This window comes from Monomorium pharaonis, chromosome 3, assembly GCF_013373865.1.
Source record: "Monomorium pharaonis isolate MP-MQ-018 chromosome 3, ASM1337386v2, whole genome shotgun sequence".
Lineage (NCBI taxonomy): Eukaryota > Metazoa > Arthropoda > Insecta > Hymenoptera > Formicidae > Monomorium > Monomorium pharaonis.
The window spans coordinates 25,223,777-25,237,652 of record NC_050469.1 but is presented as its reverse complement, the minus strand read 5'-3'; the positions used below and the strand labels follow the sequence as shown (position 1 = coordinate 25,237,652).

General features: G+C 43.9%; 1 protein-coding gene across 2 annotated transcripts in view; it reads left to right on the top strand.

Annotated features, from left to right (window-relative positions):
- Nucleotides 1–13,876, top strand: part of LOC105832792 (lysine-specific histone demethylase 1A) — a 126,113-nt gene that overhangs the window by 108,252 nt on the left and 3,985 nt on the right. The window contains exons 11-12 of one of the 2 annotated variants that reach the window (XM_036284450.1): nt 8,358–8,420; nt 13,580–13,872. In XM_036284450.1, the coding sequence (XP_036140343.1) occupies nt 8,358–8,420; nt 13,580–13,872 (356 nt within the window). The remainder of the gene's footprint in view (nt 1–8,357; nt 8,421–13,579; nt 13,873–13,876) is intronic. The other variant, XM_028191093.2, reaches the window with a different exon arrangement.

The following is a 13,876-nucleotide window of genomic DNA, read 5'->3' as shown; positions in this document are numbered from 1 at the left end:
TTAATATCATTAATATTATAATTAATAATTTAGAGAGTGGGAGAAAGAGCGTGAGATAGAGAAGGGCATTAAATATGATAAAGTGTGTGAGAGTAATATTACAGAAGAAAAAAAAGTGCAATGTTCAATATAAAAATGCTAAGTGGCGCGCGCGAAGCGCGCGCAATGTTGTGGTCTAGTTTTAATAAATAGCAGATTTTCTTTTATAGTTTTACGCAGTTTAATATAATTTTCGAATTTAACGGTTAAGAATGAGCTTTTAAGATAGACTTTTGATGAGATAATTATAAATTGCACACGTTCCAATTTCGTTTCTCAAGATGAATCGTGCAAAGGCGATTACTCGCTCACCTTCGTTTACAACACCTAGCGTTAATGACGCCTTTCTAAACGCGCGCGCGGGAGGGATATCGGGGTGCGCGCTCGTGCAGATTTGTGCGCATTTCGTGAGAATTTCGCAGACCCTCCAAAGACGCTGACATTAATTAATTCCCGAACGAGATACGATCGTACGCGCAACAAAGTCGAGAGAAAGTCGCCATTAGACTGCCAGAAAAACCGGCACTCGTTAAGAACTCGAGTTGAATTATCGTTTATAAAGGCCGATCGAAGATAATCTGATATATTAAGGTATAGTGTAGCCTCTTTTTATTCCGGGAAATGCTCGCCGTTATATGTACCTATTACAGAATATAATCGACAGGCTAACGGTCTGCGTTGAAGTTACGACGTGTATGGCCGCGCACACGTTGTAAATCGGTTATAATGAATGCATCCCGTTTCGTCACGTTAATAAGAGCAAAATAGAAACAAGTTACGCGAATCAATGAAGCTACTTTCGAAAAGTAGATCGCGCTATGTTATACATAATTTGATCCGTTACGCGAGCGCGAGGTATAGTAATATAAGTATCGCGATTAGGGGAAAAAAGGAGAAATATCTGTGTAAAAGTTAACGTTTTTACATATACCGATACCGATACCGATACCGATACCGATATACCGAGATACCGACGATTTGCGACGTTACATTTTGCATTAAACGTTACGCGCGCGGTTTCGCGGGACCCCGCCGCCGCGCCGCTGGAATTTCAAAGCCCGACGAAGGAGCAACGATTACATTTCCGTTTATCAGATTTCGATGGTGAATTTTTACGCTCCCCCGATAACCATTTTTAACGGGTTATCAAATAGCATACCAGCGCGAAACATTTTGCGTCGCGATATAGCCGGACGGTAATTGTTTAACGCGAATATAAAAGCGCCGTATTTGCGGCGTAAGCGCGCAATACTCTCCGGGCAGGTAAGCACCGATTGGTTTAAAAATCGGAGTCGACGGCACACACGGTATTCGACGTTCGACAACACGACGAGGTATTCCCCCAGGGTCGCGGGTACGGCCGGTCTTGCCCGTCCGCCCTCTCGCTCGTGTCCGCAATCGAGTTTTCGTCCGATAAAACCGAACGCGTCTCGTCCGCGGCCGCTCGCTCCTCGTCAAGGCCTCCCGCGTGGGAGGCGGCTACCCGCCGCGAAGCTTCGTGGTTTAGTCGTCCATCGACGTCCGATTGACGAAAGTTCGTGATTGCCCAGGCCACGGCGACGCGAAAATATACAGATCTACCGGATTGAGCTCCCCTTCTCTCCCTCGGGACGCGTATCGCCGGACGGAGCGGATCGCGCGTCGACGACGCATTCCTGCGCAAAGAGAAAGAGAGAACGCGGAGGACGGAGAGGCGGAAGGGGGGGAGGGGGGAGGGAGGGGGCCCGCGGTGTAATAAATTTCGAGCCGGTAAAAACGGCACGGTGAGTTACGAGAGAGATTGATGGAGCGACGCGCGAAGTGAGAGCGCGAGAGGCTTGCCCGGTAAGCGGGCCCTTCGCCCGCTCGCTCTCCCCTGACAGTGATCATCAAACCAGAAAAAGTCGCCACCCGGAAAGCTTCTCCGGCCCGTCCGCCCCTCCGCACCCTCCTTCGTCCCCTTCGATCGCGTATGAGCTAACCGCCGTAATGACCGCGCTCCGTGCGCCCGGGTGGAAATAATTTTAACTCAATTACGTGGCGGCTCCCTCCCTCCCTTCCTTCCTCTCCGCCTCCCTTGGCCTCAGCTCGTCGGCTCGGGCTTGAGCGACGGGCTCAGGAACCGCCTGATCTTTCGTTACCGCGATACGGCGCCTCGACATCCGTGCCGACATCATCGTCCGCAAACGCATTGTCCTGCGCTCGGTCTCACGTAGGCTATACGTTGACATCGTTATCGTTATCATTAACCCTCCGCAAACTAACCGGTAGGTCTATTCTCTGTAATTCTTGACGACAGTTCTGCGCAACGATGATACCGGATTGTCATTAAGAATTACTCAAGGAACTACCGGGTCATATTGTATTGACCCAGACAATTTTTCTCATTTTGCCGATTTTTCGTTTTAGACATGTGTACAAAAGAAGTAAAAAAACGTTTTGAGTCGTAACTGTACAATCGTGTTCCTAAATGTTAAAAGAGTATATCAGAAGTTTTTCACAGATTGTAGAATTCAAAAATCCTTTGAAAAATACAATTGTTTACCAATGATTCAGATAGTGTGGCCAAAGTAAAAAAAAAAAGATAACTAGGATTATCTGCGGAGAGTTAAAATGTCATTGAAATCATCCTTCAGTTTCAGCGATGTACAAATAATTTTATCACTTTTATTTGTAAAGAGAAACCAACGCAAGTTATCCTGCATCTTTATTTATTTGACAATTGTGTGCCAAAATGCGATGCATTCTGATAAATTATCGTGTAAACGTTTGAACGATGCATTATTCCCTTGTTCATATATTTACTCTTTTCTCCTCTTACTTCACGAGATCCCTTACTGTATGTGAAGTTCTTTCTCGCGTGTTTGCGGGATTGCCTGTCTTTAGGGAAGAAAGTGCAACGCGATATTTCGCTTCTCGCGGGAATAACGCTCGAGCTTTACGGAATCCCGGTTGTACGATCAACCGTAACCGCGCCGTAATGATTTAACGCATTTTAACGCGTTCACACGGTATAAATAATAATTCAATCATCCTGAAACTACGTAATAAATGTCGATATCGCGAATCAAGTGAGCAAATGAATGCATTTATAATCGTAAGCGTTAATTTGTTTAATGCCTTCATTATTGCAGCGATTAATTATCGACTATCCGAGCTTCTTGCATGTGATCATATTATTCGCGCGGACGCATCGCACCGCGGAGGACGTTAATTGTATGCATAATTATATTACAAGTACAAATTATAATACAAATCGGCGTCAAGTTAAAAACGAAAAAATTTGATTTCGAAATTACAAGAGAGAGAGAGAGAGAGAGAGAGGGGGGGGATTCGGAACGTCGCGGTTATACTGACTCGTGAAGAGGATGAATAAGCGCGCGCGCGATCCGCGCAGTGTATCAGGCCGATGACGATGCTTTACGATCGAAGATAACGCACAGAAGACTATACGCCAATTTCAAGCCGCGTTCCCCGGAGGGATTAATCGCCCCTCGTTTAAACCTTCGGCACTCCTCGTACTTCCATTTTTAAATCCTCGGTCGGCATCATCCGGCCGCATCCGGGGCATCTCCCCTTTACGTGTACGTTACGTACCAGGCACGGGGTAACTACTCTAATTATCGAGGTCTCGCGTAAAACGAGTATGTAAACATAAATCGACAATCTTGTCGAGTCAACCGCGCGATCGCTTAACCACACGGTAAGCCCATTTTTCTTCCGCCGTTGCGGAGAGAAAGAGGGAGAGAAAGAGAAAAAAGAAAGAGGGAAACGAGAGAGAGAGAGAGAGAGAGAGAGAGAGAGAGAGAGAGAGAGAGAGAGAGAGAGAGAGAAATCCTCATCCTTGACGTCTTATTACGATTAAAATTCTGTAGGTTTTTCGTTTTATTTTTTTTTACATTCTCTAATTATTTCGTCTGAATGAGCCACCGTCGGGCACATCTTCTGCAAATTGAAATCTCGAGACGCGCATTTTTTCACGCGCGGACGAGTACCTTGGAACGTCCTACGTTTTTAATCAGATCAAATTACGTTGCACGCGAGTATTCCGATGACACAGGTACTTTCTCGCAATAAGAAAATCGACTCGGTTATCGGCCTGTCTTCTCGTCGCACGTAAGCACTCTGCTCCGGCGAACGTGGATGACTTTTCTAGCTCGCTGTGCAGTTTCGAGGTCGCCATTGCATTTACGTGGAAGGGTATTATGCGATATAATACAAACGCAAACTGCTCTGACACACTTCATGCTATTCTCGTTCGTGCGAATCGTATAACGATAAATATGTGTCTTTCCTACCTTTTATATACGGTAGGCAATTTTGCAACAATTTTAATTCGTATTTTAACAATTGAATAGTTTGAATTAAAATTATTTCAATAATCTTAATTCACATTTGTAATGTGCGACAACTCGTAACACTATAGATCGACGGCCCGATAAACGTATCCGCCGTGTCGTACTATATTTTCTCGCGACGTTTCTCTCGTACCTCGAAACGCCCGTTTGAGACGTGTATAAATCTCACGATCCCAAAACACAGCCACGAACAAAACACATATTTACCCCGCCAGCCATTTGATCTACGGCACAATGTAAATTTACCAAGAGAAAAGAAATATGTACAAGCATGTAAATACCGACGCCTATTCAAACTGTCAATGCATTTAGGCAAGCAGGAGACGTTTACATATCTATTGACTCATAACTGCGCTCTTATCGCTTTAATACATCTTCTACCAAAATTTATTTTCTAACCATGTAGATAATATACAATGGACGTATATGTATTTATATTATTAAATGTATATATTTGGATATTATATTCTTTATTCGACATTACAATTAGAGTCTCGTGTTTAAATTATGTGTCTTGAACAAATATTGAGTATTTGTGCAGTTTTTCTTCTATTCTTGATTCTATAATAGATTGAAAAACCGCTTTACAATTATCATAATCCAAATTATCGAATCATTGTATTATAGGTTAATGAAACTATATTGTACCAAGAGGAAAAATAACTGCTATAATTTAATTATAATTATAGTTGTTTTAACTGTAATAAATTATAGCTATTAATTATTGTTACATAAATAGAAAGTGAATATTAACTCTGCGTTAAGCGCAATATCTATTGGATACGCGTTCAGGATATAATGCGTGTCGCTGTTTTCACACAGAAACAAACGCAAATATGTTTTTTATTCGTTTTAATATTTGTCAATTTATACAGGAAAATTATTTAAAAAATCAATATATTTGTGATGTATATTGCGATTAAATCGTGAATAAAAAAAATATTGCGTCTTTTAACGCAGCGTTAAAAGAGTAATAACTATATCTAATAACTATAATTGCAATTGCATTTGCTACATGAAAGCTTTTATTTTATTTTTTACCATCCGTATTTTGATATTTTATACTACATTAATGTGTGAAACTATCATTTAGAGTAAAAATTTTTTTATAATTGATAGAACTATAAATATAATATTACTATAGTAGTAATAATTTATAAAAATATTAATCATAATTATTTTACCATACAGTTCTAGTCACAAATACGCTTGTCTCTCAGTGTAGTTAAATTTTAAGAATTTCTGCTGTCAAGGCAACCCTCGCAAGTCCCTTTGGCACTTCACTAAAGGTAAAGTTCGCACGAGTTCCTCCTTTCGATAGCCAAAATGCTGTCGTAGTATCCGATTATTCCATTTGATTGCAACAATAATGTACGGCATGCCTTTTTTCCAAGAATCATAAGATCGTACACGTGGAGGGATATGTGTGCGCGAAGGAAGTCGTCGATGGCGTCGACGACGATGGCGGCGAAGGGGCAAAGGGTGGCGAAGGTATGATCGCCAAACATGGTAGAGGGGGAATTCGCCGAGGGGGGAGGGAGAAGGGAGGTTTCGGAGGCAAACGGCATGGACCGCGCACGCGAAAAAGGAACTCACGTAAATTGAAAGGGAGCGGAGGGGAGGAGGGAGAGGGAGGAAGGGAGCACGGCCGTCTTGTTGTGTTTAAAAAGGCAATTTGCGGGCTTGAGATACGGCCTATATATTACGGTGCAACTGCTACGGGTGGTGGGAGATAGCTCGGTCGATAGCGAGCTCCCCTTTTGCGCGAAAGGGACTTACCATGGGGGCCCTGTCGAGCTGTACCTACCTCTACCCCCGTCGTTTCTTTCTCGCGGCCGGAAATCCCCCTTCCCCGCGCCATGTCGGATCCGGGAGGGGAGGAGGGGCCTTCTACTCCCCCACCATCGGACAAGCAAATGCGTTTCTTGTGTAGCTCGTTGCTCGTTTGCGGACGGGACGATTTACTCTCGCGGTATAGCCGTATTCGAATATCCTCTTGTCGCGCGAGCGAACTCTCGCAAGCTCCTTCCTTCGCTCCGTCAATTTTTTTCCCCTGCTTTCGCCGCCCTTTCCGCCCTTCTCGCCGCCTTGCCGTCTCTCGCGTCTTCTCTTTTAGCCCACTTCTTTATCCCCCGTTCCAATGTCTAATCCACTTACCGCCCTCGCAATTGCCACGGGGTCCTCCCTAATCCTCCGTAACGCAACGGGGGAGCTACCGATAGCGGCGAACGAGCTCGGGAGTTCTGGGTTTAATTATCCGGCCGCGACAAACGGAGCGGAGACGGTGGCGCGTTTGATAATTATGAGCGGGACGGTTCTCCCGGTGTGCGTTCTCCAAGTTGCGCTTTTACACTCGAATGGGGTGCAGTGAGATGCGACGTAATCGCTGACGTCGCATTAACCGCGCCGCAAGTCGTCCATCGCCGGCGATAATGCCGATCCGGAAGATGACAGGACGATGCACTTGTCCGCGAACTCGCACAACTCGCAGGTAACGTTAGCATCTCTCTACTTTTCACAGACAAAAAGAAATATTCAAAAAGTTCTCTTTTGTTTAATTAAGGAAAAGATTTCAAATGATTTTTTTTTTTAACAGAAAAAGGAGAGCGTTAAATGTATAAAAATCTCTGTATTCATAAATCTTCCGCAAATGACAGTAGTTTGCTGCAAATGTTATGTGCGAGAAACGGATAAAATTCATTTCGAAGTGACGATAAAACTTTCATGTCAAGAGTCGGGCTCGTAACTAAATCGAATTCAGATTGACGAAAGCTTGTGGAACTGAGAGTGGCCGTAATTTTGAAACACCTCGTTTAAAATTTACATATTTGCGATACACGGAAGATACATGCGAACATCGATTACCTCCCTAACCGGTCTACATCCCGTCAACAATGTATTAATAAGCGGCTCGCCATTTCGATAATTATACATCACGATGCGCCGGCGGAACGATGCGTATATACCCTCTTCTTTTTTTCTTCCTTCCCGGATTACCGATAATTCGGTAAGTTGCGAGGTGTAACAATTATAAAATATTTCGGCACGTAACATGCATATACATCCGGTAATATGAACGTTGGAGTTTGTTAGGCCGTCCTGCGTTGCGCGCCACGTAATACTCCGACTTATTAATATCCCTTAAATTAATGGGCTGTTCAATTTTCGCGATATCTTGTAGCGATTTACACATCCGCCGCGTGTGCGTATTTATCAAATGCGGCCACGCCCGTTTTATCGGTATACCGTAGCCTGGAAAGCGGCTTCCGTATTTCGTCGGGGTCGTAGCTTCTTCGCCCGGTAAGCTTCCGCGAAAACTCGATTAAGTACAAAGTAGCCTTAAAACCGTTCGCGCTCGCTGCCAATTATGCCAGTATGGTGTAAAATGCTCCGCGCGTCTCAGCGCGTTAAACCGGTTTGGAGTAATTCGGCTACTTGCGCGGAGCGTGGTCAAACGCAAATCAGTCTTGCGATAATTATCGCCTAAAGAGAGAAAGTTTTGTTTTTCTTTTCTTTTTACGCAAATTACTTGAATTTATTTAAATTGTGTTTAAGCAGGAGCGAGATTGATTGCGAAAAATATATTAAATTAAGGGCCAAAAATTTTTTAAGTTCCGGTTGCAAGAAAGACACTTTGAAAGATCAAACAATTTTTTTTCCTAAGTACCGCTTAAATTTATTTCTTAATGCTTACGTGAAATGTTCGGATATATTAATTATATCTGTGAAAAAATTAATTACGAAATTAATGATGGTAATTATATTAGAAATTTCAGGAGTTGATACCGCAATCTCGTGTATAATTTGGCTCAATTGCAAAACTAATGTCTACATAGATGTTACAATAGCATGCGTAATCATTCTATATCGTTTCGTAAGAACATAGAATACATACTTGTACAAGAGTGTACATGCTCATTTGCACAGAATGTGTGACAATCATAATAAATTGTCCCTGATATCGATCTTCTTATTTAATAGTACGATCTAGGAATGTTGCATCCTCCACAGGCGTTTACTTCTCTGGGGAGTATCATAAATATTGTAAGTGATTTCACAATTCGCTTTATCTTTATCTGTACATATTATACAGAATATCGTCGCTAAATTCACGAGTAAACAGAGATTCAAAGTAGTTGCATATACAACATATGTAGAATATATATATATATGTATAGGATAGATATATAATGTCGCCAATCAAATTTTTGAGTTCTATTTTTTTATACTTTTATATGAAAATATATGTTGTTCTATAAACTTTGAAAAACAGTATACTTGAGAATAAAAGCCTCTAGATCCACGCGTTCGTAATTGGAAGATAAATACTTAAAATATTACATTATTTAACGATTTTATCTTTCGATTTTATCCATTCTCACGATATACATACATTATGCAAGATATCAGATTTTGACAATATAGACAATGCACAATATCATATTGTACACGCTCAAATAACATACGACGCGACTGACATTATTTTCTGAGATAATCTCACACTCCGCTTTCTGTCTGTTCTCAAGCCACATTGTCACGACGTTTAATTAATGTTGACATAACGGTCGGCAGAGAAATACGCTGCGTTTTACTTCCGTAAAAAATTTTATATAAATATACAGAATGATATTTGTGTTACTTTTTACTTAATTTGTTTAACTATCGAACGTAAAGTAAAGCTATTACATTAATGCTTCATTATTTGTACATGAAAACGACTTTATTAAAGTATGAAAATAATTTTGATGGTTTAAATTATTTTTAGATGTGCATCCAGTTAAATTTTTACATATTTAGCAAAACCATTTTTTCTGTGTAGGTAATACATTTTGTACACGCGTATATTGCATGCAGCGATAAATTTTTCATGGCTCGAATCAAGTTAAGTATCTCTCTCCTGTTGGACAGATTGTCTAAGAAGTTTTTAAATTGCAGTTAATAAAAGTTTCTCTGTAGTATACCCTGCCACATAAGGTGTGCGAAATCGGATTTGGCTTCAGCAGGGATAACTTTACACCAAGGCAAAGGAAATTTTTAAATCATGCAAACGCATTTAAGAAAATAATCAATAAACAATGGGTAGTCCCCCGTTTGAACTTCCAAATGGAATTTACGAAGTTAGAGACGGAACTTTTGCGCGAATTATTCTTTATCGCCGTGCCGAGTTTCCCTCGCGTTGGCGCAGCCTAACTTCGTCCCACAGCAAATTTCAATAAAACAATGAGCGCGGGCACGTTTAGCCATAGATTATTATTACCGGTAGAAACGCGTATCGATGAAACGATAGCAAGAATTATTGCACGTCGAATCGCGATGCGGAGGCGAGATGCAACGGGGGTACGTTTGAAAAAGAAAAAAAAAAGAAAAGAAAGAAAAGAAAAATACAATTACAGCGCGATAATAAAGTGATGTATGGGCCTGCTCGGGCGAGATGCACGAAGCTAAGGGGGTGAAAATCTCCGGCGTTACCTCGCACCACCGAAGTTTCCAATCTATAAGGTATCAACAGTTGCCTTTAGCTGCGCGCGCGTTGTATACCTCCGGGACTTGCGATTTAGAATGTTGATATAACGGATGGGTGAGCAAGAAAAGCGCTCTCCGCGCGCGAACCTCTTTCGCGAGACGTGCGAGATTGAAAGGGAATAAGAAGAGGGAGGGAAAAAAAGCTCTCACGACTCTTGTATCGAATTTCACTCTGCGTACTTTCCGGCGTATTTATATCGCGTCTGTGTGCGCTTCATTATGTTTACATTCAAATGGTAAACTTCTCCGTCTCGCGGGGAGGGGGGGGGGGGAGTTTTTTCGAGAGCCCTGACGTAAATCTAATCTGTCGAGCCGTGTCGAGCGATCTCGGGGAGGGTACTCGAAGCAAAGTCAGACTTCAGAACGAAATTCTACGTGCGCGAGATCAGAAAAAGGGACTCCGGGGGGGGGGGGGAACCCCCCCGTGTCGCGCCCGACAATTTGACATACGAGAATATTGCGTCCTCTCCAATTTACTCTCTCATAGGGCGTTCTCTCGAGGGCCATCGTCTCGACATAATCATCAGATCGTCAAGACTGAAAGGCGGAGGGTAAAGGTCGTTTGATCGTCGAACTTCCGAAATTTCACGGCGCGGAAGTGAACGGACGGCTCTTCTCGTCCTCTCGGCCTCGCGCGCGCGCGCGCTCGTTCTGCCGTACACCTTTGGGAGTCGCGATTCGGAATGTTGATATAACGGATGGGTGAACAAGAAAAGCATCGCGGCGGGCTATCTCCTTTCCCTCTCCCTCGGCCCTTTCGTCTCGTTTTTCTTCTCGCTTGCTCGGCCGCCCCGCTCGCGCTCCTCTCTCGCGGGCGCTCGTATCCGGCAAAAAAGCACCGGCGCCGGTACATTGAACCCGGGCAAGAGTTCCGCCACACGTTCGCGAGGCCGTTTCAGTATTTGACTGTTCCCCGACGCCCGTACAACGGGCGGCGGCGGTGGCGATTTCTCCTCCTCTCCGCCGCCTTCTCGGTTCGACTCCCGTTGAGACGACAGAACGCCATAAGCAACCAATTTAAATGTAAATTGAAAACCACCGCGGCATACAAATTGTTCGACTCGCCGTCAAAAAATACTGCGAGCAAAGATCAAACGGAAGACAAGACACGCGGGCGAGAGAGGGTGGCGTATATGGGGCCGGCGATGGTCGAGATAGAACGAGAAAAGGTGCCCCGGAGAAGGGCGCCGGACGGAGAGTCCTGGACCTTGTTCGCCGGGATCCGTCCGGGTTGTATATTCCCCTTTTCTCTCTCGCCCGTTTAGTCGACGGGAGAAGCCTTCCCTGGGTCGCCGGTGTTTGTTCCACCCTACGGCGGAACGGATCTCGGCTACCTATGCTAGACTGCCCTCTAAATATTTGCCTTTCCCTTGTCCCGACGAAAGTCTGGGCTCGCAGTAACGCGTTTTCCGTACGAGAGCGCGGCTCGCTCGGCCGAGGATACTCATCGGCGTCTCCTCCGTCGGAGAGAAAAACTTCCGGCATTCAAAGAGTCCCTCCTTCACCCACGTCCACTTGTTCTCCATCTCTTTCTCTCTGCCCCGGAGGCTCGCGCGACCATCGTCGAGTTCCTTCGCATGCTCGACGTACGATCAGAAAAAGTGAGATTAATGGATCATTTATCCTCTTCATTAATGATTTCGGATCGCTGGTCCGTCCTCGTAGCGAGGAATTAATTTCCCATTCTCGTAAATTAGAAACGGAGGGATCCCAACTTACCATAATTTTCGTGAATTCGAATCATTCCCCGGTGTAACGGCTGTTGAATATTCTCCCACTTATTATGAACGGTTTCTGTAATCAACGTCAGGTACAGTCGGGCATGTCGAAAGGCACCCCGCGATAATCGAATATCTAATTGAGTTGACTCAACCATGCCCCTTTGCATAAAAAGTAATAGCATGATAAATATTTGTTTCTCAGTTTTACATTGGCACTATGGTACCGACGTTCTGTTGAAGGGAACACCGTAGCAATTGAAGACACTTCCTAGTTGATATTTATGTTTTCGAAATTTAATTTTTATTCTAATGTCTTGTATGATTTTCATCATCTTACAGTCTGTCTTATCGATAGAGGTTTTACGTTAACTGCATTATAAAAAAAATATAAGAAAGAAAAAATAAAACAGTTTGAGGATGCTATTACAAACATGTAAAATAACCTAATATTATTAATAACACGTTCACCGTTTAAACTATGCAATTTACAAAAAAATTTGTAAATTGTATTTTTACTTTTGAAGGATTTGCTCTCAACAGATTTTGTACAGAGGATAGCTATAGATATATGTGGATAATAAGATGCAACGTTTAGTTTTCAAGAAGGAAGAGGGAGACTCTTTAGGAGACTTATGGCACTCGCGACTCTGCATCGAATCTGCGAAATATTTCGTTGCAGCCGTCGTCAACATTATATGTGCGTTAATTCGTTCAACGAGACAAACGAGAGGGATCGATGTAACGACTAATTCATCGTCCGGTTTGTCATTAGCTGTCGCGCACACGTACGGCATTCGGGAACATTTCCGGCTACGTTTACTATGGCAGCGCGGCATAAATTTTTGATGACGACGTCGTGCCGTACGTGTCATGATTTATCGATTCCAGCCGGTTAACATCGACAGCCTCCGGCCGCCAGAGGTAATGGCAGCGCCACGAACGAACCCCGATAGAACGCACTGATCATTAGCTGCCGGCCAAGGTTGCGGCAACATTTCGTCGATCGTATCTCGCGGACGTTCGACACGTTACGCGTAATCAATATGTACCCGCCGGTCCCTCCAAGGGGCATTCCGCCGTTCGAAATATCACGATAATGCATAGGCATGCCGTCTCCTCCTCCCCCTCCCTCTTCACACCCCCTGCCCTCTTCTCCGAAACGTGCTAATTTAAATTAGCCCGTGCTTTCAGCCTGACATAGCGCACGCGTAAATTTAAATTTCTGAAATGGGATGCAGCGCCGATAGGAGAGAGTGCTTGTTAGCGCCGTGGTAGCCATCAACATAATTAACCCCCTAAGTGGAGACGCCTGTGTATCATTATTAGTACACGCCTCGATGTTATGGGGTTTGAATGTGCTTACGAGAATTTAGGTCCGCGTCAGGTGCCCTGATTTAAGCGCACGTTACGCGAAATATCCAATTAAGTCATAATGGGGCCCGTATTGCATCCAGTATAATATTGCGCCGCGCGGAGCGGATATTTATGAGGGAGTTCACGAGGGAGGTCTTTTGATACGCGACGAACGTGTAACGAACGAGAGCCTCTTGACTCGATCTACTTATCACGACGTGAAAGCCGGGGCATACGTGCCGCGGAGATACGCCAATTCAGCATACTGCCGAAATCAAAGGAATGGGGAGATATAACGAAACTCTTAACGCAGCCTAGTTCGTTAAACGCCGTCCCATTTTGCGCCCTTACGTGACTGCCCTTCCGAATGATATCTTCTCGCTTTCTCGAATGATTCTTCTCGGGAAGAATTCCCCTTATTGCGTCCCTCGTTGATCCTCTCGCTATCACATATATACGTATACATATACTAATGTACATGCATTTTTTATATATATATATATATATATACACACACATCGTAAAAATCTCTATCTCTTACTACGGTGTACGATATTACAATAGAATCCGAATACTGATTCACTTTTTGCCTCTTTTATCTTGCAGTTCGCAACGGTTATTCTTGCGTACCTGTTGCTCTCTCGGAAGGACTTGATATTCGATTGAATACAGCCACCAGGGCGGTGCGATACGGGCCAAATGGCGTAGAAGTGTGGGCCACACCCTCCCGCAGTCCGCACACAAATCACACCGTTTATAAAGCGGACGCCGTTCTGGTTACGCTACCCCTCGGCGTGCTCAAGTCTTCCTCGCCGCCTTCCGGAGTCACTTTCAATCCGCCGCTTCCGGACTGGAAGTCTCAAGCCATTCAACGATTGGGCTTCGGCAATTTAAATAAGGTGA